At 40.0% G+C, this 26,974-nt stretch overlaps 1 protein-coding gene across 3 annotated transcripts in view; it reads right to left on the bottom strand.

Moving 5' to 3' along the window:
• Mtf2 (metal response element binding transcription factor 2) overlaps positions 1-26,613 on the bottom strand; it is a 34,945-nt gene extending 8,332 nt beyond the window's left edge. Inside the window, exons 1-11 of one of the 3 annotated variants that reach the window (XM_050155730.1) lie at positions 26,326-26,613; positions 14,717-14,733; positions 14,535-14,636; positions 14,340-14,421; positions 10,948-11,043; positions 10,615-10,715; positions 10,080-10,228; positions 7,395-7,490; positions 6,122-6,190; positions 5,083-5,206; positions 697-764 (exon numbers count right to left, since the gene is read on the bottom strand). In XM_050155730.1, the coding sequence (XP_050011687.1) occupies positions 697-764; positions 5,083-5,206; positions 6,122-6,190; positions 7,395-7,490; positions 10,080-10,228; positions 10,615-10,715; positions 10,948-11,023 (683 nt within the window). In that variant the 5' untranslated portion in view covers positions 11,024-11,043; positions 14,340-14,421; positions 14,535-14,636; positions 14,717-14,733; positions 26,326-26,613. Of the gene's footprint in view, positions 1-696; positions 765-5,082; positions 5,207-6,121; positions 6,191-7,394; positions 7,491-10,079; positions 10,229-10,614; positions 10,716-10,947; positions 11,044-14,339; positions 14,422-14,534; positions 14,734-26,325 lie in introns of all 3 variants that reach the window. The other 2 variants (XM_050155728.1, XM_050155729.1) reach the window with 2 other exon arrangements.
• Positions 26,614-26,974: the final 361 nt, after the last annotated feature.

Genomic DNA, 26,974 nt, shown 5'->3' with positions numbered 1-26,974 from the left:
ATGGGATTAAGAACTGATTCAAACAATATTTTATCAGTACAATTAGCTACTCAATTATTACCTTACCGTTTTTCAAGCTAATTCAAAGATCTAGTTAAAAGTAATTAAAATTACCTAATAAGAAAATATTGTCAAGTTCAAAACAGCAACTTGGGAAAACCAAAAATTTTATAGTACAATTTTAATAGTACGTCTGAGAGTTGCATACATGTATTTATATAAATTTCTTTGGGATTTTGAAGATATTTTCAAGAAATGCAGACATGCTGGTTGTAAAGGGTGGTCTATGCAAGAACATAAGTTCTGATCACTGACTCATCACGCAGACCAACACTATTACTCCTCAGGAACTGACTAATGGCAATAACCAATCTTAAAAGACCCTCCTTTTTTGCACATTCCCACCAGCTAACAAGATTTTACCTTATCTTCATCATTCTGCATCACAGCATAAGTTATTACTGAAAATGCTTCTTCAGGAAACAGAGTAACGGATATTGAGATGCCTCCCAAACACCCCGTCTCAGAAGTATTACTCTTTCCTTCCCAGCCTCCTAGAATCCCTGCCTTACTATGACCAAGAGAGACTAAGACATTAAAACATTTAAAATTGTACGTGCTTTTTCCATACACCAATATCAAATTCTTTATACTCACTATCTCCCTCAGAGGGATATGTAAAATAAATCCACTTACATGGTCTTGTAATCATTTAATGCCTCCAGAACATGCTCATATCTTTCAGATTTGGGTGTGTCTGCCAGCTGCAAAGTATCAAGAAACAATTTAGCATACCATAATTTCTTTCATTATTAATATACAAAGCTATAGGATGCAAAGAAAAGTGTACTAACTTGTGTTCAAAAGACCTAAAGTCTATTCTGGGTCTTCACTGACACTATGTGACCTACCTAGTACCATTTAACCTCTCAAGATTTATTTTCTAAGTTACAGGAGAAATGTCTAAATTTTATACTAATTTTGTTAGTTTGTTACATGAAATAAAATGTATTTGTGAAGCAACTGCACATTATAAACATTAAAGAACTGATATATTAGTTCTGTATATATATGACCTAGGGAAATAACACCTCTAATGTTACACATAATCTCTAAATAAATCTCTAAAAGAAGCACAAAGCTAGTCCAATGAACAATAAAAACATCCCAGCACTTGGGAAGCAAACAGATGATCTCTGAGTTCAAGGCCAGCCGGGTCTACAGAGCTGAGGACAGCCAGAGCTGTTACACAGAGAAAACTTAGGTGAGGGAAGGGAAGACAGGACCCTTTTTTATTTTTTTTAAATATTTATTTATTTATTATGTATACAATATTCTGTCTTTGTGTATGTCTGCAGGCCATTAGAGGGCACCAGACCCCATTACAGATGGTTGTGAGCCACCATGTGGTTGCTGGGAATTGAACTCAGGACCTTTGGAAGAGCAGTCAATGCTCTTAACCTCTGAGCCATCTCTCCAGCCCAGGACCCTTTTTTAAATGGCCACTAGGACTGCACTGCAATGCTCCTGAGGTGCGGTTCTCAAGCCTCTACACTGATACCTTTGGCAAGAGGACTCACTGAACCAGCACTGTGGAGCTCACACATGCCAACCGGTCAGCATTAGATCCTAGGTGATGCTCTCAAGGCCCATCTGGACCTCCACCAGCACCATCCTCCCAGTCTGTCACAGCTGAAAGACTTCACAATGAATGTGGTTCAAGTCCACAAAGCTTCCTCATCGGAGAAGATTCCCCAGTGGAACTCTGTACAGCATTTTCTGCCTGTCTGACTGCTCCCCATTTGGTGAGATGTCTGTTTAACTTTTATATTAGTATGGTACTACTAGGAAAGCTTAGGTGAATAAGCCAATCATATTCAAAAGATAAATCTTATATGGATATTCTAACCGCCAAGCACCTCAGAGTTCACAGGCCATACAAAAGTGAAATGAACCGCTTAAATTCTCCTAGATAAAAAGACCACCAGAACCTGAACTCAAGTGGTACATTACACGTTCCTCCCTGTCTGACTGTCCTCCCAATATGAGACACCCAATAACAAGTTTTGAGGACTGAAAATAGGCTCTCACATATCAAAAACACATGTTCACAGGGTTTGGTGGTGCACACTTTTAATCCCAGCAATCAGGAGGGTAGAGAGGTTGGTAGGTGTTTTTGAGTTCAAGGGAGGGAAGAGAGAGAGAGGGAGGGAGGGAGAGAGAGGAAAAGAGAAAGAGAGAGAGAGACAGGGAGAGAGGGAAAGAGAGAGACCAAGACCTTGTCTCAAAATAAAATAAAAAAATTAAAAAAGAAAAAACAGCACATGCTTGACCCTCTGAAGTACACTCTCAGATCCAGAATTTCTATTTAAGGAAGAATGAAATAAACAGACTTTGAAGTTTGCAAGAAAATAAGCCCTAGAAATAATTCAATCTTTCATCAAGACCACAGTCTCTTGTAAAGAGACCCAGTTATTCATCAACATTAATAGTGGAAAAAGCTAAATCACTTACTGAACCCCATTTCATAAGCATTAGCTCTACAAACATCTGAAGCAGCATTCATATATGTTTGAGATCAAGTTTCTAATGGTCTCATGTGATTTCCTCATATAAACCATCTGACTAATTCCATCTACTTATCCCCTAAAATCGTATCAGATGAGCTTTTATCTGACAGACAGACACACACACACACACACACACACACACACACACACTATTGTGCTTAAATTTAACAGCAAAAAGCAGGGCATAGTAGTATATGCTTTTTTTTTTTAAATTTGGAGGGTAGGGAAAGACAGGGTTTTACTTTATAGCTCAATTGGTCCCAAATTTGTAACAATAGGTGTGTACAACCATATTCAGCGGACCTTTGAGACAGACTCACCAAATTGACTTGGCTGGCTTTGAACTTGTGACCCTACTGCAATAGCCTTTGGAGTAGGTGGGGTTATAGGACTACAACACCAGGCCAGGCTTTATTTTTATTTTATTTTATTGGAGGTAAAAATTCACTATGCAGACCTGGCTGGCCTAGAACTCTCTATGTAAAGCAGGCTGAAATTCAACTCCCAGTATGATGGAGGAAGGTCATTGGTTAATTAATAAAGAAACTGCTTGGCCCTGATAGGTTAAAACATAGGTGGGTGGAGTAAACAGAAAAGAATGCTGGGAAGAAGAAGAAGTGAGGTAAAACACCTCAGACAGACGCTGGTCTCCAAGGCAGATGCGATGAAGCAAGCCGCCAGATCAGACATGCTGAATCTTTCCGGGTAAGACTGGTGCTACACAGATTACTAAATATGGCTTAGGCAAGATGTGAGAATTAGCCATTAAGAGGCTAGAAACTAATGGGCCAAGCAGTGTTTAAAAGAATACAGTTTCCGTGTAATTATTTTGGGACATAAGCTAGCCAGGTGGCCGGGAGCTGGGTGGCAGGAATGCAGCCCACAGCTCCTTTTACACCAGTATTCTGCCAGCCTTTGCCTCCCAAATGCTATCATCAAAGCTGTGTGCCAATTTCTGTTTTCAGCTCAAATCTGCAGATATTTTCTCTTGATCCTGCCATCCTTTCCAAAAACAAAGACAGAACTTTGGCCCTCTTTTACAAGTTCCATCAAGATTTCCAAAATAGTTCTCTTACTGTTTTTCAAGTCAGTGACAAATCCACTTAACTTTTACTTTAATTAGTTTGAATTTCAATCTTATTTATAATTTGTCCATATCAGGTCTATAACATTTGATAAAGCAGTGTTGCATATCTGAAAGAACAGTATTTGAATATTTATACCCCAAGGGTTTTTATTATACTATGAAACTTGGAAATTAACGTATATAAAATATCAACCATTGCCAAGCAGTGGTGGTGCACACCTTTAATCCCAGCACTTGGGAGGCAGAGGCAGACACATCTCTGAGTTCGAGGCCAGTCTGGTCTACAGAGTAAGTTTCAGGACAGCCAGAACTGTCATACAGAGAGGGGGGAAAAAAAAATATCAACTTCCTAGTTTACTGACAACCACCAACAAACCTGACCTCCTATTTCTGAAACCTTTAACTTTCTGAAGTGCAACTATGATGGTATTGAATTGGACTGCTTATGTTATGAGCTAGGTGTTCCACCTGACTGAAAGGAGAAACAAGAATTTTACCAACATGCAACTGCATTTCTCTTTCATTTATTTGTTTGTTTATTTTTGTTTCTTTTTGTTTGTTTGTTTGTTTGTTTTTGAGACAGGGCCTGAATGTTCTGGAACTCGCTCTGTAGACCAAACTGCCCTGGAACTCAGAGATTTGTTGGCTTGTTTTTGAGATATATATGCCCAAAATGGCCTTGTGAAATTATGATCCTCCTGCATCAGCAACCTGAGTTCTTAGATTGTAGGTGTGCAACCACATGCCTAGATCACACTACACTTCACTTTACATTATTTATTTGTTTATTAGTTTGTTTGGGATTTTCCAGGCAAGGTTTCTCTGTGTAGTCTTGGCTATCCGGGAACACCCTCTGCCCAGCCCCTTGCTCTGTCTTGTTGGGACAGCCCTCACTGTGCAGCAACACTCCAGCTTCAGTCTCTCCGCTAGGGTCACAGGTGCGCTACACCACATCCACTTCTATGTTCCTTTCTCAAAAGCTCTTTTTAAAACCAGCACAGGAGACATCAGAAGTCAGTTTGTAACTGATTATTCTACTACTGACAGGATCCCAACATTCCTAGACATTAGAGATATGTAAGAGGAAACGAACACTGGTTACTTCTCTAAGATTTTCTATAGAAAACTGAAAAAGAAAGCAAAATTATACATAAGGCACCTAATACAAAGAATTTTTCTAACAGTTCTATTTTTAACTACAATGATTCTTACTTCAGTATATCGAAGAAGTAAATAACTTATTTCCACCATGTGTTCAATTTCCCAAGGCAAGGAACATAAGACAATAAGAGGGCTAGTTGTGATATCATTACCAAAGTTATTTCAAAAAACTAAAAAAAAAAAGAAAACTTTAAACTTTAATTGTCTGACTTGTTCATGTGTCTCCTTTATTTTTAACCATCGAGCAGTTCCAAGACCACCTACCTCTCCAGGGTGCAATCTGTCCCAGTTTTCATTAATGTATGTCATAAGCTCAAGTTCAGAGTCAAAGTATTTCTTCTTGTGAATAACACTTAGGTTGTAAAGGCATAGGTGTGCTATATCTACCCTGAAATCCAAAATTAATTAAAATATATGAAAGTGTTTTTTATTATCTTAAAAAGTCAGTTTTTAATGAAACCAGTATATAAAACTACTATAATAAAACCAAAGTGATATACTTAGGTGGATAGGCAGTCAATAACCTAAATCACAATACAATAAACTATTACATAGGAAGAACTAGAAAACACTAGCTTAACTAATGTGGAATAATTATAAACTAAGATGTACCCAAATTACTTCCTAAATGAATTTAAAAAAATATCTGACACCAGGCGGTGGTGGTGCATGCCTTTAATCCCAGTCTCAGGAACAAAAGGAAGGAAGATCTCTGAGTTCAGAGCTAGTGTGGTCTACAGAGCAAGTTCCAGGATAGCCAGGACTACCCAGAGAAACACAGTCTCATAAAACCAAAAAAAGTAAAAGTGTGGCTACAGGAGAAAATGACTGCTGACTAACATCACTGTGTTCTCACTAAAGGCACACTGTACATTGCTGGGCCGTGTGCCATCTGCATGAGTTAAGCCACCACCCGCTCTTAAGTATGTAAAGCACAATAAAAATTTGTACAATCTCAGCATACACATTTTATTAGATCTCTAAAATCCCTCACTTACCGTAAAAAATTACTACATCAAAGCAGAAACTGTTATATTATTTTATCTGCTTCTCTGTGATACTCTGAAGGCATGAGAAGCCAAAACCACAAAGACCCTAAACTGAAAGCGCCAACACCTTTCCATAATGAACTCTTATTAACGTTAACAACAAAATGGATAATCCTGATGAAGATGGCATAAGCCTAGAGGATTACAAAAAGAAATAAAAGCCAGGTATAGAGAACAAAATTTTATTTACTTTTCATATAAAAGTTTTTATATGGTCTGGCACTTCCTAAAAACATAGAAAAGTCCATGCTTACCACTGTAATGGTAGACGTTTGAGGTATTCTGGTCCAGAACTGCAGACAGAGCAAATAAATGTATAAAACCTAAAAATTGGAAAAAAAAAAAAAAAAGTTTTAAACTGAGTATTCAAAGCTAAATATAAACTAGTTAACAATTACAGCCAGTATTCAGCAAATTATATAAGGCTTCAAATGTAAGGAACTGGTACACAAATCAAAATGCAGTTTCAGTTATGACACTAACAACAACAATGGTTAAAACTCCTATCTGGAGGTAAGGGAAAACTTCTTTAACCATTAGAGAATTCTAAGTTGACACAGATTCACCAGTATTCACACTAATAGCCTATGTGTGCCAAGATCTGTGATGGCTACTTCTATAAGCATTATTTCACCAAAGTTCAAATTACCTGTAAAATAAACTCAAAAGCAGACGAGACCAAGGTCAAAAAGACAGTAATTATATACATCTAGATTTAAACCAAGATTTACTTCAAGAGAGATAAGTAAGCCAGCTTTACTGATCTGTCTTAATTTTTCTTCCTACAACTCTGATGTGGGAGTCCCCACTGTATGACATGAGTATGTTTTATTACCAGTGGTTAATAAGCTGCTTTGGCCTATGGCAAGGCAGAATATAGCTGGGCAGGAAAACTAAACTAAATACAGGGAAAAAGAACGTGGAGTCAGGCAGTCGCCATGTAGCTGCCCAAGAAACAACATGTAAAGTAACAATGTGATAATTTAAGATGCAAGCGCTAGCTAGGAATATGTCTCAGCAGTTGGCCAAACAGTGTTGTAATTAATATAGTATGTGTGTGATTATTCGGGTCTGGGTAGAAAGGAAACAAAAGAACAATCTTGATTTACAGATCTCATTGTCTCTTCCCTAATATTCTCACATGGAAAGTACAATTTATCTGCTTTCACAAGTTTTAAAACTTGATATACAAATTGTTTTTAACAGGATCCTATAGCATTTCCCAATTCTAAATCAGAGTATTCCTTCAAGACTCTTGAAGAAAGCTCCCAACAAGAACATTTAGAGACCTATGAAGTGACAGAAACAAATGTGCTCTCTGAGACAATAGTTCAAAGCTTCCTGGAGTAACAGTCAAAAGCATTGAAAGTATATACAAAGCATGTTTACTATTTAGTATTTTCCCTCTGAGTTGATTCCGTTACACATCACTGTCATAATTATTTTAGAAACCTGAAGCTGCAAAATAACCACAATTACAAAGCATCCACGACAAACCAATCATTGAAATGCAAATGTTCTTCTCACCTATCTCCAAATAGCATTGGCTTTTGAAGGCATTGTACACAAGCCTCATGAAACCACTGCTTACATTTGCAACACTGCAGCATCTTTAAATACCAGCTACCAAAAAGAAAAAAAAGAGTTTAAATTAATACTTTTTAAAACAATATCCTACTATATAGTTCAAGATTGGCCTCCAACTCACAATCCTCCTGACCTCACCAGTGCTGAGATTACAATTGTGCACCACCATTGCTAGCTAAATTACTACTTATTAATGAAGCGAGTGTTCTTTTTGAAAAAAAAAAAAAAACCTACATTATATAATAACCAATATAGTTCTGACAAAAGTATTATACTTCTGCTATACTTCATACTAATTTTTTCTCCAAAAAATGTTTGTACTATTAATTATTCCATCCTTCAAAAATGTTTGTACTATTAATTATTTCATCCTTCCTCTTCCTCTTTTTTTTTTTTTTTTCCTTTTTTTCTGGTTTGGTCTTTCTCTTGTAGCTTTGGAGGATGGTCCTGGAACTCACTCTGCAGACAAGGAAGGCTGGCCTCAAACTCAGAGATTAAAGGCCTGCGCCACCACCGCCTGGCTCCACCCCTCCCTCTTCTATATGGGAATTTATGTGCTCTTTAAGCAAAACTAATATTTCCAGTCAATAATGTCTTTGATTTCTCTCAGATCACAAGATTCAGAGGGTTTTGCTTTTTGTAGTGAGATCTAAACAGGTCGTTACACAATCTACCAATGAGCTACACACCCAGATAGCTCTTTTTATTTTGATTGTTTTCCTTTAAGTTTTGTTTTTTAGCGACAGAGTCTCACTAGCCTCAAAATTAAAGATGAGGTCAAAACTGGGTTACTCATATCTCCTTAGTACTGAGATGAACTATACTACCCCTTCATCCAATTCATGAAGTGCTAGGGGTCAAATCTAGGACTTCAAGCCTGCTACACAGGCTACTACAGCTGAGTTACATCCTCAGGTCTCTTTCATTTTTTTGAGTGTCATTCTGAGGTTGACCTTGACCTCTGCTCACAACCACACCCAGCTGTATAAAAGCTTTCCTAAAGGTGGGCTCCTACTGCTGCACAGATGAGCTCCAAACTTCTAGACCATCAGAAAACACAGATTCATAATTCAGATTTCATAATTCAGAAAACAATTCATAATGGTACCAAAATTAGGTTGTGAAGTGGCACAAAAATAAACTTATGGCTGGGGGTTACCATAACATGAGAAAACGTGTTAAAGGGTCACAGCATTAGGACGGTACTAAAGCAATCCCCTTCTTCAGCCTCCTGAGTAACCACAACTACAGACGTGTGCCCCCAGGCCTGCTATGAGTTTATGTGTAGACTGCTTTTCTGTGTATGCATCAAGTGCATGGAGAGCTTCGCAAAGGCCAGAAAAGGGCGCCACTCTCCCCAGAACTGGAGTCATAAGTAGTTGTGAGGTGCCAGTGGGTGCTAGGAATTAACCCAGGTCCTCTGTAGCTGCAAAACTAGAAAATCCTCTTAAGTCATCCAGCCATTTCTGCAGTCCTTATTTTTTTATTTTTCGATAGAGGATTTCTCTGTGTAGCCCTGGCTGTTCTAGAACTCACTCTGTAGACCAGGCTGGCCCTGAACTCACAGAGATCTGCCTGCCACATCTCCCAAGTGCTGGGATTAAAGACGTGTGTCACCATTGCCCCTCCCGTCTCTATTTTTTATTTATGTGCCTATAAAGGGTATATGCATGTTCAGTACAGTTGCCCACAAAGCCCAGAAAAGGGTGACTGATGCCCTGAAACTAGAGTTAAAGGTGGTTGGTTGTGAGTCACCCAGTGTGGTTGCTGAGAACTCAACTCAGGTCCTCTCTGGGCTCTGTAGGTACTGCGCTCATGTGCACATTATCCACACACAAATAAACCTACATATACATAACATAAAATCTTAATAAAATAATAAACATAAGACATCCAATATAGCTCTCTAGTTCCTGAACAGTATACTTTGTTAGTAAAATACTTAGAAAAATTACTTGACAGTTTCTTCTGAAAATTACATATTGATGTATATACAAAGGAACTAATATTTAGGAAACACTAGTAATATATACAGTCTAATCAGTGTCTGAAAAAGCCTCACCTGGGACTCTATCACTTAATTAAAACCTGTCTCTTAATTACTCATTCAAATAATATTAAGTATATACCAATTTTCAAATGCGTAATCACACTAAACATGACATCAAATGAACTGAGACAGCTTCACACTCCAGTGTGGCAAAGTGGCCTCCACAGCACACATTTTCCTCTATAATTTATTTTAATGACACATCTGGCATAAGGAAAAAGATGAGGGAGGGGAGAGGAAGAAGAGGATGGGAAAGAAGAGAAACGAAGAGAAACAGTAACGGCATTTCCCTGGAGGTTTTATTTGAACTGATTCTTCATACATCCGCAACTCACTATGACTGCTACACCACACTCAGCAATAATAAGACAAACAAGCATGGTAGTGAGCCCCGGTAACCCTGGTGCTCTTGAAAAGGCCTTAAGAATGTGAGGCCAATTTGGAAGTATATACAGAGAGACGGGGTCTCAAACCAACAAAGAGGTCTTCATTAAAAAAAAAAAAATTAAAAAGAAAAAGAAGGTTATACGTTAGTAAAAATGACTTCAAAGGACATTAGATAACTGTTTACTTACTCTCCAGGGCCTCCACAATAGCAGTAACACTGCTGGACATTGGTTTTATGACCTGCATCCCATTCAAGGTCTGCCACACTATAGGGCAATGTCTGCTTCATGACTTGCAATGCTTTGGCATTTGGTCCTTTCTTAAGCGCACCACCCCTCTATATATTAGAGGGAAACATTTGAAAAAGTGAAGGTCAAATTTTTTTAACCAAATTTTCTAATTTATAATTCTGTAATTTAAAATTCCTGGCACTACAGAAATAATATCCATTCTGATATTTCTATAATATCACATTGTCTGATTTGTTATTAATAATACAATTATTTTGTTGTCTTCTTTCAATTTATTGTCCCAATCCCCACACCACTATCAGAAAGTACAAAAATAACCATAAACCATTTAAGGATCATTAGTAAACAATAATTCTTTTTAACCAGCATTGGCTGCTAATTTCATTCAGAACCAACTTTTCAATGTACACAGTCAAAAACAATGCCTTACAAATTCCATAGGGCTTTAACCCGAAAGACTTTTAAAAGATACCTTTGTTGTTGTTGCAAAAACACACTGCCGACAGAGCCATTTCTCATCTGAGTCAATCACACTCGAATCAATGTGAGGTGTGTGACACAACTGATGATACCCTTGATATCAAAAAAGCACAGAGCAAATTCTATTTTATTAACAAGCACTGCAGAATAGAATTTCAAGACGATATTTTAGTTCTAGATTTGACATTCCCTCCATTATAAAAGATAAATAGATCTTACAATAAAGTTTCAAAGTAGCAAGACAAGTACTGACAATCTTTCGTCTTCAATGGATTCACTTGGATTTAGTAACACTTATACAAAACCAAGAAGAATGAATGTTTACCTTGACCACACTTATCACATATAACCATTTCATTGGGAGCTTCTGAATACTCTTCTTGACATATTGTACAGACCATTTCCCCACTCCCAGTGGCTCCTGAAATATGTAAAGCAACATTAAACAGTCATGAAGAATTCCACAGAACTTTTATGACTCAGTGTAACCATTGGGCTTCCTACCATGGCAATAAACTTCAGAACTATAAGCCAGCCCCAATTAAATGCTTTCTTTTATAAGAGTTGCCATGGTCATGGTGTCTCTTCACAGCAATAGAACCCAAACTAAGATACTGAGGGAGATTTATTAACACTGGGAAGTTTTCTGCAGAACACACACCGACTCGGGTTCACGTCTTCACTCATGTTAGACATTAGCATCATAAGATTACAGGAAATAGGCAAGGAAGTTATGTGCTCCCTTTCTGGACTTAAGACAGTTCTTTGTATTCACTAATTATGAAAGAGGCTGTATAGCAAGGATTTCATGGCTGAAACCTAGAAATAAAATGTCTAATAATGTACCCGAAGAGAATTCTACAACAAAAATTGGAAGTGCCAGTTAATTCTATGGGTCACCTAAGAAATTACTCTTTATTCTTTTTTTTTTTTTTTTTTTTTTTTTTTTTTGAAACATGGTTTGGTTTTTCTGTGCAGCCCTGACTATGCTGGAATTTGCTCTGTAGACCAGGCTGGTCTGAAACTCAAGAGATCAGCTTGCCTCTGCAAAGACATGCACCACCACCACACACCTTAATATTTTTGTTTTTTTAAAAAAAGAAAAAGGGCAATGAAGGTACACAACTTTAAGTCCAGCACTCAAGGGACACTGAGTCCAGCCTGGCCTACACAAGACATTTCAAAGCCAGGTATTGTTGCATACACCTTTAATCTCAGCACTCTTCTTGAGACAAGATCCTACTATGAATCTCAAACTGCCCTGGAACTTACTCTGCTGCCCAGGGGTTTGCCCTGAACTCGTCACATTATCTCAGTGTCAGTCTTGATGTAGGAGGGTCATCTGTCTATGAAGCGCTAGCTTTACAGATCTGAGTGCATAGAGAAGTGATGGTCAAGCAGATGGAGGAACTGCCCGTGTACCCTCAGTTAGAAAGCACTACTGCTAGGCTTCAAACCCAGATGTGCCAGAAGCCATGGTCTCTCCACCAAACACTATTTCTTCTACCAAAGCACTTTCACACAGCCTGTGTTCAAAACTATAACTTCGAATAACTGCATAACATTCCATCTAGTGGAAAAAAAACAAATCTGCTGTATTACCTCTTAATGTATATCACATAGGTAACACAGAAGGTACCAATTATTATTTTGCCTGCTTTTGTACTACTGACTGTTTATTTAGGTCTTCTGTCCCTTCCAAATTTCCTGGTACACCTAGTGGGACTTGTTCAATAACTCCTGGGTTTATGGCTATAATTAGAGAGTAGTCAATCTGAGCTTAGCTTCTCATGCTAAATGTGTTGTTTCACAAGAAAAGGCTGCATAGCCCCAGCCAGGAGTAGATGACTCCCACTATATCTACATGGTGAAGAAGAAAGCAATTCTGCAGAAAAGGAGTTATTAATCCAAAAAACTGTATGCATTCACCTCAAGAAACAAACCTAAGAAAACTGGGAATTATAGTTGTGAAATCCAAGAATACCTTTTTTACTACAAAATTTACATGATTCCTGATCTAGCTTAATTGCCCATGGTCTTCCTTACTACAAATTAAGGCATCTACAAAGTCTTAGCTTTTTCGTCTTAGTAATGCCAAAATGCTGGGCAGGAGATGGCTCTGTGGTTAAGAATACTTGCTCCTCAACCACAAGTGTGAGTCCAGATCCCAGCAACCATAGCATTCCTACAAACACTTGTAAACCCAGCTCAGATGGGGATGATATGTGCAGAGACAGGAGAATCACTGGGACTTGCTGGCTTTTAACGTCAGTGAGGCTTAGGGAGAGACTTTGCCTCAAATGAATAGGTAGAAAGTGAGAGAGGACAATGTCCAACACATTCTTCTGACCTCCACACATAACCCCTTACACACATACATGAATAAATAATAAATCTTAAAAATAGCTATCATATATTTGCTTAACTAAAGCTAGAAAAGTCTCCTTATAAAAGCATAGTGGCAAACAGTTTTAATCCTAACACTCAGGGGGCAGAGCCAACTCTACTTTTTCTTGAGTTCAAAACCAACCTACTCAATACAGCAAGTTCCATGCCAGTTGAGGGTATGTAAAGAGACCCTGTCTGGGGAAAAAAATGCAGGGCAGTGATGGAAGACTCTTAATTCCACTCGGAAGGCAGAGACAGGTGAATCTCTGAGTTCCAAACCAGCCTAGTCCAGAGCTACAAAGAGAAATCCTGTCTCAAAAAAATCAAAATAAAATAGCTACATCAGGGCTGGAGATGGCTCCGTGGGTTAAAAGCTGGGATTGCTCTTGTAGCTGACCAGAGACCAGTCCCCAGCACCTATGGGCTCACAACTCCCTGTAGCTCCGTCTCCAGCTTATCTGACACATCAGACCTCTTCAGTCACCTACCTACATTCACACACAAATGTACACACTTTTTTTTATTTTCTATTTTTAAATGCAATTTTTAATTAAAAATATAAAAATAAAGCTATAGCAAACACTGCCACCTAGTTTCTTTTTTAAAATATCTTTTCATTTTTATTATTTTATTGGTGTTTTCCTGTATGTATGTCTGTGTAAGTGTTGGGTCCTGGAGTTGTGACCTGCCATGTGGATGCTGGGAAACCAAACCTAGGTCCTCAGGAAGATCAGTCACTGTTCTTAACCTCTGAGCCATCTCTCACCACTCACTCTACTTAGCTTCTTTTTCAATTTTTTTCAATTATATTTTATTAATAAACTCATAGAAAGAGATCTGCTGAATAGATTATAGAGTACATTTTTATTCATTTAATGCAACTGTTGAAAAAATAGCCAAAACAGAAATCTACAGTGTAAACAGCAATGCAGGACTATATTATTTCACAGAACAAAAATTAATACTGGGTATTAAAACCCTCCTAAGCTCGGCAGCAGCAGCACGCATCTTTAACCCCAGAAGTCGGGAGGCAGAGGCAGGCTCACCTCTGAGCTCAAGACCAGCTTGATCTACACAGAGAGTTCCAGGACAGGTTCCAAAGCTACACAGAGAAACCTGTCTCAACACAATTCAATTAAACTGTAGAGAGCTTTGTTTATAAACAAGGAAAACAATCCTATATATTAATAAATTCTTAAACTTCTCCTCATACACGCTACTGAGTAGTAGGAAGACACTATATTCAATTTCTTTAGCCCCAGAAAATACCATGTTGAAGAAAGCTAAATTTCAGTATATATCATGTTCTAGAGGAACAGTAGCACCTGCCTGTTTGGATGTCCTTCCAGAGAACCCAGGATTTAGAACTGTCCTCAAATATGATGAAGCAGCTCTGTTTCAATATGTTTATCTGCAATACAGAGAAAGAATTCAGGTATCTCTTAAAACTATAGGTGTGAATTAAATTTTAAATTATGTAAAGGTTTATTGCAAATACAGCAGAGGTCTAGTAAGATAACTTGCCTTTTTGATAGTTCCAAGATAAAACAAGCCATCTGACCACCTAGCTAGGACATCCTGACCCTCTTCAAATTTACATGCTGGCTTTTTGGCTTTATGTCCATCCTGTAAAGACAGCTTGTTCAAGGATGCTGGGGTCTTTTGGTTTCGACGTAAAGGAGACCGCTTGTGGACCAGTGAGTTACCTGCTCCTGTAGAGTCTCTAGTCAGGAAATAAAAACCAAATATAAGATTTATAATGGTTTACATCAATGATATATTTCATATGTTAACCAAAACTTTTGGTATAAAGCCTTAATTTGTGGAAAAACAACAAATAACTCGAATGGCAAATGCTTTCTATATAGATTTTTAAAAAAGAGCAATAATTCATAATATTTGCTCATTTCCTACCCTAAGTGAAGCCAGGATTCAGCAGTCATTTCACCAAAACATTTTAGGGTAACTACCTCAAAAACAACTGGGCACGGTGGATAAGCCTGGACGTTCCAGGCCAGCTCAGGTTACTTAGGAGTTCCAGGCCAACTTAAGCTACATATCTAGAACCTTGCCTTTAAATTAAAATTAAAAATTGAAGATTTAATAAAACTATACAGACAAAAAAGAGAGCATAAAAGTTCAGTTAAAAACAAGGAAGAAACCAAAGGTGGGAGAAAATCTTGGTAGCTAAGAACAAAGGAAACATGTTTTCAAAGTCTAAAAATAACATAAGTTTTGGGAATCATGCCATGCTACAGCGTGGGATCTTGAAGACATGACACTAAGTAAGACAATCCAGAGAAAACAGACAAGTACTGTTTAATTCTGGCTTTATGAGACACATAAAACAAACTCATAGACAAGAAGTACCATGGAGGTAGCTGGGAGTATGAGGAAGGATCAAAGAAATGCATTTTAGAAGATGTCCAAAAAGAATTAAAAACTGATACTGTCCCCCTAAATTGCTGAAAAATGTTAATCCAACATTTTTTTGTATGTATCCAACAAACTGAAAACCTACAAGTATAGTAACTCTGAACAGTCACTGGAAAAAGGAAAGGTCATCTTCAAACCAACAAGAGAGCTCAATATGTTTATGTACCAGGCCCTTGGTTCCATCCCCAACACCGTAAGACAAAAATAAACAAAAGAAAACCAGGTGCAGGTGTAGGGGTACACACCTATAATCCCAGTACTGGGCAAGTGGCCTAGGAAAATCAGAAATTCAAGGTCATCCTCAATTACACAGGAAGTTTGAGAAGTTCAAGACCAGCCTGGGATATGTCTAACCCTATATAAATAAGCCACTATTTTAAATTCAGGAATTTTGCATTCCTTATGTAACTAACCCAAACGAATAGCATAATTAAGTATAAAAAAAAAGTCAGTGAAATGCTCCCTAATTCTGGAATGGAAACTATACAAAGCGGCCAACATTCCCATTCATATTCTTTGCTATGACTTCAATATACCTTCTGCCTTCTTCGTGATGGCAATGTACACTGCACCCATTCTTAGATCAAAACATCAAACTTTAATCCCAGCACTCGGGAGGAAGAGGCAGGTGGATCTCTGTGAGTTCGAGGCCTGGTCTACAGAGCAAGTTCCAGGAACCAAAAGCTACACAGTGAAACCCTGCCTTGAAAAAAAAAAAAAAAAAAAGAACAACAACAACAAAAAAAACATCAAATTTTGTAATTTTTCATTTCCTAGTGTTTCTTCCCTTCTCCTGAAATTGCTGATATGCTGTGTTTTGTAACAAGAACTCAACCTAGTAATAGTTACACTTACCCTTTGGCCTTATTTTTTCCCCTTCCTGTCCACAGCCAAATCTCCAGAAATGCTATTAAGAAGCCCAGCACTTAGGAGGCAAAGGCAGGCAGATCATTCTGAGTTCAAGGCTCAGTCTACACAGTGAGTTCCAGGTCAGCAGTGAGACCCTGTCTCACAAAGTGGGGTTGGGGAGAGAACTACACAAGATGGCTCATCTGAGAAATACTCCCCGCCCTCAACCCCACATGGCAAAGAACTGACCCCATAATCTGACAAGTTGTTCTCACCTCCACATGCACGATGGCATGCATGCACATCCATACTCAATAAATACTAAAATGTGGGGACAGGAAGATGGCTCAGCAGGAAAGGATGCCTCCTGTCCTCAGGATCCACATGGGAGAAGGAAAGAACTAACTCCTACAAATTTCCTCTGACCTCCACACATGATATATACATACACAGCCCACATATATACATACAAACATTCACACACACAATAAATAAAATTAAAAAAAAAAGAAACCAGTAAGAAGTTGCCAAACCATGTTTAACAATACAAATTTGTATGTAGAGTCAGAGCGGTGGTGCACACCTTTAATTCCAGCCACTCAGGAGGCAGAGGCAGGCAGATCTCTGAGTTCAAAGGCCAGCCTGGTCTACAGATCCAGGGCAGCCAGGGCTATGCAGAGAAACCCTGCCTCAAAAATAAATAAATAAGAAGAAAATAAATGAATTAATGTAGCAGAATTGTTTTTTAAATTGTTTTTATTTGTGTGTGTGTGTATAGGAATATGTGCACACAGATGCAGATGCTCTTGTAGGTCAGTGATATCAGATTCCCCTGTAACTGGAATTACAGGCAGTTGAGAGCCTCCCAACATGCGTGTTGGCAACTAAACTCTACAAACACAGTACACACTTTTAACCACTGAGCCATCTCTCCAGCTCCTGGGATACCTACTTTGATAGAGAATGTCACTCTATTCAGAGCAAAAAGTAACAAAGGGTTAAAAAAGTCTTCCCCTGATGGTTTACTATCCCTACATTAAATAAGGACCTGACTCAAAAACCTGGTAATTAGCTGAATGATGTAAATAATGTATATTGAAAAAAAGAAATAATTTTCCCCATCCTATCTTCTCATTTTAGTCCCCTAGTTAACTAGGTTACCTCTGAATTAATGTAGGAGCCTAGATAGCTTAATCTGAATAATCTCTGGACAGTGAGATGGCTCAGCAAGTAAGGGCACCTGCTGCCAAGTTTGATACCCAGATCCTAAAGACTAGAAAAAATTAACTGCAGAGAGTTGTCCTCAGACCTCCATATGAATGCTGTGGTACACAGGTATGTATACACATACCAACATGTATTTCAAAATGTAACTGGGCAGTGGTCCTGTAGTCCTTTAATCCCAGCAACCAGGAGGCAGAGGCAGGCAGAATTCTGTGAGTTTGAGGTCAGCTTGGTACATAGTGAGTTTCAGGATAGCCAGCGCTACACATTATAAAACCCTGGGGAGGGGGGGTTGCATTTAAAGTACTTTCTGAGGGGCTGGAGAGATGGCTCAGTGGTTAAGAGCATTATCTGCTCTTCCAAAGGTTCTGAGTTCTATTCCCAGCAATCACAGGTGGCTCACAACCATCTGTAATGAGGTCTGGTGCCCTCTTCTGGCCTGCAGACATACACACAGACAGAATATTGTATACATACATAAATAAATAAATATTTTTTTAAAAATAAAGTACTTTCTGAGGCTACAATATCAAAACACAGATTAAGATCTAGCATATGGCCCTCACACCAAGGGGATAGTTTAAAAGTGGGGGAAGGAGGGAGGTAGTTAGGGATAAGGAAGTCTGACAGGAGTTAGGGATGAAGAATGATCAAAGTAAATTTTATCAGCTGGGCAGTGGTGGTATACACCTTTAATCCTAACATTCAGGAGGCAGAGGCAGGTGGATCTCTGAGTTTGAGGTCAGCCTCAAACTCAGTACAAAGTGAGTTCCAGGACAGCCAAGGTTACACAGAGAAACCCTGTCTTGAAATAACAAAATACATTGTATCAAGTTCTCAAAGAATTAACAGAAAGAGAAAAATACAACTTAAGGATCTAGCATAGTATAATTTCTCAAAATAAATAAAAAGAACAAAAAATCTGTCAATTATTTTTGCTTCTATTTTAAAAATGGGTCTTTCCCCTATGTACAGCCTATGCTCTAAGGGTAGAAAGCTGTCCAGGCTGCGTGCCATATCCTCCCGAGTTCTGAGCACATTGCACAGGTAAACAATAAACAGTCAGTAAACCAGCAGTAACTGGCTGTTTAGTTTAGGTTAGATTTAGTAGTTGGAATCTAAGGGCTGAATGCTACCACCCCAACCCAGGACTCACCTCCCAGTAGGAACTTTCATCCCTCTATTTCCTTCCTCCTCTCTGGGAACAGCCATCAGCCACGACACCTCCACCACAATCATGTTTGCCAGTACCCTTGCCACTACTCTATCCATCCATGATGAACCACTCGGCAGCTAAGGGAAAAAAGGAAGGAAAATCTAATCCTACTTCACACTGCCACCTTGCAATAAAGCACTTCTCCTTGATTCCCCAACTTATAAAGCAAAAAGATCTTACAACAGTAGGGAACACAACTAGGGGACAAAACAACAACAAAGCAAACAAATCAAACTCACCTATGCTATCCTTACCCCAACCCCAGGAACAAGAAGGCTCATCTTTTTGGGGTATTTGGTTTGATCTGGTTTTTAGTTTTAATGTTTTGAAACAGGATCTCACACTATAACTCAAGCTGGCCTATGCTTGCTCAATGTTGGGATTACAGGCGTGAGCTACCACACAGAGCTTAAGTCCCTTCTAAAGGCACAAAACTGCTGGGGCTACATTTTTTCCCAGAGTTTCTTCTACTCCCTGTGACCTGAAGGATATAATGTAACAAATGAGGGAGACACTTTTGGTGGAATCTTTTGCCCAGATTCACAAGGCTCAGGGGAGCCATCACAGGACCCAGGAAGTAGCAATCTACTTAAGGTCAATCCTATACCAAACCTATGGAGAAGTAATTCTCTTACCTGAGATAAAGTAAAATAAAATCTGAGCCTGGATGCTTTCCTTTTAACTGAGGAATATATGAACACCTAACATCAAAGAAGCCAAAGTTCTACAAAGATCAGAAAGCATAAGGCAGGCAGATTCAAAACTAGCTCTAACACTGAAGAGACACTCAGTGGTTAGGAGCACTAGCTGCTCTTCCACACACCAGGTCAGAACTGTTTACAACCCTAGCCTCAGGGGATCTGTACCCCCCCCCCCTTAAGGCCTTCACAGGTAACAAGCACACATGGACACAAAGATAGACAGACAAAACACATTTAAAAAAAATTTTTTTTAGGAAAGCTAGCTCTACTCTATTTCTTAGGTTTAGAGTTTAACAAACATTATCATACATAAAAAATTTTAAATTAGCCAGGCAGTAGTGGCACGTACCTTTAATCCCAGCATTCAGGTGAAACTCTGAGTTAGAGGTCATCCTTATCTACAAAGCTAGTTCCAGAACAGCCAGAGCTACACAAGAGAAACTGACTCAAAAAAATAATAATTTTTAAATAGTAAAAAACTGCCAGGAGAGCCGAGTGGTGGTGCCTCGCGCCTTTGATCCCAGCACTCAGGAGGCAAAGACAGGCAGATTTCTGAGTTGGTTGCCAGCCTGGTCTACAGAGACAGGAAAGGCTCCAAATCTACAGAGAAACCCTGTCTGGAAAAACAAAAACAAACAATTCTATAGAGAAACTAGAGATGGCTTAGCAGGTCAGAGTACTTACTGCTCCTGCAGTGTTGTTTCCTAGCAACCAACATGGTATCTAACAATTGTCTGTAACTCCTGATGTTCTGACATCCGTAGACACCAAGGAAATACACAGTGAACAACATACATGCAGGCACAACATTCAGACACATCAAATAAAAGTAAGTACATCTAAACAAATGAAGTTTTAAGAATCAGTGGGAAAGCTCAACAGGTAAAGACGCTTGTCACCAAGCCTGATGACCTAAGTTCTTATCCCCAGACGCATGTAAAACTAACTCCCTGAAGTTAGTTGTCCTCTGATTTCCACATGTGTAGCATAGCAACCATACATACACAATAAATAGTTTTAAATTCCATAAATATACACTTAAGTCATGTATATGTATATATAGTTTATATGAAATTTTTTCATCTGGGCTGACAATGCTCCTTCCAAGAGCCAAAAACATCTAATAAAATTCCCAGTACCACGCATAAAAAGCCCACTGCAGCTGTTGGTCAGGGTTGTCCAAGAGAATCCTAAAACATTACAGTCTATTGCTATTGCCCTTGGTAGAAACTAAGTCTCTATTGCTGAAGATACCATGAACTTCAGACACTGGACCTAGAGACAACTGAGCTAGACTAACCCCCAAGCACTAACTTCCATGGCTCCAGAAGGTGCCAATGCAAACTACCAATAGTCCTACTCACTATGATGTCTATGAAACAGAACAACCAACCCGGCACGGTAACTGTGAGGGTGCAGAGGGGCATGCAGACCTAGGTAGTAGTAACCAATTGGATTTAAAACCCACACAGGGGAGAGGGAACTCTTGCCTGGTACTGGAAACCTAATCAACTACCCAGGGCTAGTAAAGTCTTGGATCTTGGAGAATCTACAACTGCCACTTTACTAAACCAGCATAATCGCTAACTCTAAATATATTCCCTTATGCCCAGAGTTAAGTGTAGTCCTCACCCTCATCAACTGATGAAACAATTACATAAAACCACAATCGATAGAGAGTTGTGGAGTCCAGTACCAACAGATACATCTACAACACAACTCCTGTGCCTAAGGCTCTGGGAACACTGAGGAAGAAGGGGACAGAAAGACTGTAAGAGTCAGAGGAATAGGCAGTTTGCTATGAACATAAAGTCTCACCAATATGACTGCCTAAACACGAGCTAAACAAGGTGATACACATCTTTAATCCCAGCACTCAGGAGGCAGAGGTTCAAGGCCAGCCTGATCTGCACAGTGAGTTCACTACAAAGTGAGAACCTGTCTCAAAAAAAACAGAGAGACATTCAACACAGACAGGGAAAACCAGGAGACCTCAACCCTACTCGAAGAACTTCAGGCAATTAAGGAATTGCTAGCAGTGGTAAAATAGCCTTACCCGGGGAACAGCACACCAGTGTGTTATCCAATACCCAACAATCATCCCTTAAAAGATACACAAATAACATTATACAGACTAAGAATATCTATGTATTTAGGAATATATATGTATAGGTATATCCATATATGTATGTATGTACCAACAATTAATGAAAAGAGGCCACGAATTTGGAACAGAGCAGAGAGAGAGGCATACAGCAGGGTTGAGACGAAGAAAGTATGTACTTATATTAATCTAAATAAATAAAGGAAATTATTTTACTCCATAAACATTAGTCACTGAAAATTAAGTAGCTTTAACTGGCACACAACCTGCAATTCCGGCACTCAGGAGGTACATGAGACTGTCTTAACAACACCAACAAAGGATACTTAATACTCATATTTAATTCTTCATATATTCTGATATGGTTTCCCCGCCCCAAGCTGATCCCAGATCCTCCCCCCCTTCCCCACCCACTGAAATCCATACCCTTTCTCACTCTCATTAGCATACAGGCATCACATCTAAGAATAAAGATACAATAAAAACAAACCAGAATAGGACAAAACAAACTTTTTGCCCAGAATTCCTAATGTATCCTATTCCCACATCATTTTAAATCACCAAAGGTAATTTCCAAGTTTCCCTTTCCATGACTGACCCTTACTTCCAGAGCTCAGTGTTCCTGCAACCAATCTGGGAAGGCCAGGCCTTATTCATAACTGTCACCTTAAACACTCACGTCATGACAGAGCTTTCCAGATCACATATGCTTTGGCTACAGAAGTGGCACATAATAAACCTTCTCTAGGGTCTTCTGGACCTAAGAACACCTCAGTCCACATCACAACTCACTGGTTGGTAGGGTCCTAGCTAGGAAAGGCAGGACAGCTTCAACACAGGATTGCTAGATCTGGCTGGGCAATGAATGACAACTCAATAAATTCCTACACACAGAATTTTATGTTGTAAATAATTTTCTCAAGAAGTTCGGTGCTATTCATCAACTATACTCAGTACTATGACGAAAAAGAAAATGGACTCTACTGAGTGCCAGTCCTTTCTTCCTTTATCCTTCATGGCTTTAAATTTTATTAGGAATATATGCATTCAGTACTATTCTCATTGCTGTGTAAAATACAGGAAAAAAAAAACAACATAAGAAAGTGTGTGTTTTGGCTCACAGTTTCAGGGCACAGACCATCATAGAAGATGAGGCAGCAGGAGCTGGAGGCAGGAAGATCAGGGTTCATGCTCAGCTTGCTTCCTCCATTTGATTCAACCCAGGACCCCAGCCCATGGGTGTGCTGCCTCACATAGTCAGGGTGGGTCTCCCCTCCTCAGTTAAACCTTTCTGAAAACATCTAGAGGTTTATTTCCATGGTGGTTCTGAATCGTATCAAATGGACAACGAAGATCAACCAGCACTATATGTCTAAGTATAAGGCCTAATTTTAATCATATTATTTACACCTTGGTAAATCAAATTTACTTTTCTTTTTTTTTTTTTTTTTTTTTTTTGTAACAGGGTCTCATGTGTTCCAGGATAGCTTTGAACTCCTATATAGTTGAGAACATCCTTGATCTTTGGATCCTCCTGCCCCCACCGCTAACTGTGAAGAAATACATTCATGGGTTAGAGATGGCTCAGCAATTAAGAGCAGTGGCTGTTCCTTCAGAGGACCTGGGTTCCACTCCCAACACCAACATGGGAACTTACAACCATCTGTAACTCCAGTTCCCAAGGGGTCTGCCATCCTATTCTGGCCTCCATGGACAATGCACACATGTGGTTCACGCATACATACAGGCAAAAACTCATACAAATAAAAGAGGCAGGGAGGTGGAAGCACATGCCTTTAATACCAGCACACTTGGGAGGAAGAAGCAGGTGGATCTGTAAGTTCTGATCTACACAGTAAGTTCTAGGACATCCAAGGCTACATGGAGAAATCCTGTCTAGAAACTGAGGAAGAGGGGAGGGGAGGGAAGGGGAAGGGAGGGGAGGAAGGGATGCTGGAGAGATGGTTCTGCAGTTAAGTGCACTGACTACTTTTCCAGAGAACCCAGGTTCAAATCCAGCACCCACACAGCAGCTCACAACTATCTGTAATTCCAGTTCTAGGAACCCAAACGTTCATGGCAAAAGCACCAATGCACGTTAAAAATAAAAAAAGAGAAAGATGCATTCATTACCACAGAAGGTTAAATTTTAGAATCACTGTAACGGGTGAAAAATTATCCTTTATGGGGCTGGAGAAATGGCTCAGCTATTAAGAGCACATACTACTTTTGGAGAAGAACTGAGTTTGGCTCTCAGCACCTGTTAGGCAGCTCACGACCACCTATAACTCAAGCTCAAGGGGATGTCATGGCTTAATGTGGGGTTCCCCTCTGTATGATGCAAATGTTTTATTACCACTGATTAACAAAGAAGCTGTTTGGGCCAATGACTTAGCAGAATATAGCCAAGCTGGAAGAGATATAGAGAGAGAGTAGGGGGAGTCAAGGAGACACCATGTAGCTGCCAGCCAGAACCTTATCAGTAGGCCACAGCCTCATGATAATTCACAAATTAATAAAATGGGTTAATTTAAGCTGTAGGAGTTAGCTACAAACATACATAAGCTATTGGCCAAACAGTGTTGCAATTAAAACAGTTTCTGTCTTATTATTCGGGTCTGGGCAGCCAGGAAAAGAAGAAGCAGTCTCCGCCTACAATGGCTCTGGCCTCTGTGCACACTGGCACATATATCCCTCCCATACATACATACACATACACACACACACAAGCATATATAAAAAATATTTTTAAATGTCCTCTACACTTTTTCCCCAAAATTCAGGATGCAATCAAACTTGTATATCATTTGACCAGCATGTTTGTCCTCTCTAATCTCAGCTGTGTCCTTACTCATTTTTCTGACATGTAATAGTTTTGTACTCAACTATCTTGATATCATACTCCGTTATGAATCTATTTGTACTTTCATCATGGTTCATCAGTTTTAGCAATTGTATAGCTTGGAGGTGTAGTATGGGTATGTGTGTGTATGAGTATGTTCGTGTGTGTGTGCGTATGTGTGTATGTGTGTCCTATCACTCCTCATTGCTCAAAGTCAAATTTCATACTCTACATGGGCACCGAACATGTCTATTGTTCAACAACATCACTCTAACACTTAAAACTACATTCAACCCAGGGAAATAATTCTCCATACTATACATAGAAGTATAGTACTTCAAGTCACACACCCAATGACAGTTGCTGACGTTAACTCAGAATCAAGAATAATATCACTGAGGGTCGCTCACACCTTTGATCTCAGCACTCTGGGCAGAGGCAGCCTAGTCTACATAGTGAGTTCAGGACAGCCAGAGTTACATAATAATGAGACCCTGCTTTGAAACTTAAAAAAAAAGAAGAAAAGGGGGACTCCATTTAAAGCATTATCCAGCATCCTAAAAGGTCACTTAAGAATTTTAAGTTTACAGGGCTGGAGAGATGGCTCAGCAGTTAAGAGCACTGGCTGCTTTTCTAGAGGACCTGAGTTCAATTCCCAGCACCCACATGGCAGCTCACAACTGTCTGCAACTCCAGTTCCAGGGGATCAAACACTCTCACACATGCATACATACAGGCAGAACACCAATGCACATAAAATAAAAGTATTAAGAAAAAGAATTTAACTTTACCTTATTTGGCCCACAATTACTTTTAAGTTTAATTCCCCAAAAAGAAATTTCCAAAAGAGAAATGAAAAAATGGAAATTGAAAGCAGTCTGCAGACAAGATAATATTAAATGCAACCTATCTGAAGGAGAGAGTTACTACTAGAGCAAATGGAGTCAAACCAACCACTATTTACATAGTTCTAGCTCTCCTTTGATCTCATGAGTGCTTTTCTAGGTTTTTCACAGACTTGTCTGGGTTTTCGAATTCTAGCTTCTAGTACACAGTAGCATCTCCAACCAAAGTTAAATGTTTTACTGAAAGAATACAATAGCATCCCATACACCTTTTTCTATTGTTCACAAACTCCCGAATGACTCAATAAATCCGTCTGCTCCTTGTAATTTCTTCCAAAGAAAAATTCTAACAACCAAGGACATCGGACTGTAAACCACAGTTAAGAGTTCTGGCACTACGGAAATATGTGAAGAAAGCCTGGTTTAGTTAAATCCCTTAAAGCCGTAATTACCTAGGCTGTGACGATGAATAAAAAACCTCTGAGCAGGGAAACTTTAATTGAACAGAAGAAATGCCTCCTAATAAAAAAAAAAGTATCTCTTCCCCATATCAATCCCACTTCTCCCCTTGAAGCTTCCAAGATTTGCTTTCCAGGCAATCTCCCTCATCCTTACACTGCATCAGGCCCGTCCGCTAGATTCCTACACCCCAATTCCACAAATACCCTCTGGTTCCAAACTGATCCGTCCCTTGGCGCCCCTCGACTAGACTCCCCACATTCTGACGGTTCCTCCCCTCTGTTCCCCACCCCCTCACCCCCCAGGTTCATCCTGCCCCTCCAACCGTCTCCCGCCCCCAGGTTCCTTCCTGCCCACCAAACACAGCTTCCCTGTCTCAACGTCTCCAGTTCCACCAACCGACTCCCCGAACGCCCTGCCCGTTCTCCCAGTCCCTATTTTTACCAACATTCCACTGACTGCTCCTTCCTATCCATTCTTTCAACACAGGCACCAGCGCAAAAACACCCCCACACAGGAGTCCCTTACCCGAAGCCGGATCCTCCATCTTCCCCCCTTTCTTTTGCTTTCTTTCTTTCGTCTCTTCCCCCATCCCTACCTCCTCCAAGAGAATCGGTTCCCGGGCCAAGGTTCTCTCACCTCATTCGGTCACTTAAGTGGTGCCAACCGCTTCATACAGGAAAACAGAAGCAATCACGTCCCCGTGGGCGCTTCCCCGCGAGTCCGGGCACTCACCGGGCACCCGCCCCAGCGGGAACCCTGCGCACACGCACACACGCGCACACACACACGCACACCAAATTCCTTAGGGACGAGGGTCGGGGAGGAGAGTGTGCGTTCTCACACCGGCCTCAAACACGGACCACTTCGCTGCGGCCCTTCGCCATTTTGGTTTCCCGCGGACTCGCGGTGCATTCTGGGAGCGCGGAGCTACTCCCAGGCCGAATGGCAGCTCTCCAGGGCCGCAGAGGGGCGGGGACTGCGCGGCGAGCGCGGAAGGACACCGCGCCCTCCGTCCCGGACCGGCGCTGAACAAAGAGGGACTCTTTAATGTCGCGGTGGGACTGAGTGCTGCCGCTGCGGGTGCAGACACAATAGTGAGCGAGCGCCGGCAGACGCCGCTGCTCTTTAAAGCACGGGTCGCGTCCAGCCCATCGAGTGCAGATCTTTTTACGTCCTCAGAAATAATACATCTCGCTAGGCTGGTTTCCTTTCTGTGGACATATTAACTGACAAAGTACTTTTGCCTTCCCCCGCGAGGCCTGCTGTTAGAATTCCCGTAAGTGGG

This window comes from Alexandromys fortis, unplaced genomic scaffold (assembly GCF_014885135.2).
Source record: "Alexandromys fortis isolate MF-2015 unplaced genomic scaffold, M_Fortis_MF-2015_v1.1 scaffold_87, whole genome shotgun sequence".
NCBI classification, from domain to species: Eukaryota; Metazoa; Chordata; class Mammalia; order Rodentia; family Cricetidae; genus Alexandromys; species Alexandromys fortis.
Note: the sequence above shows the minus strand (reverse complement) of the source record. Positions and strands in the feature narration are given on the sequence as shown.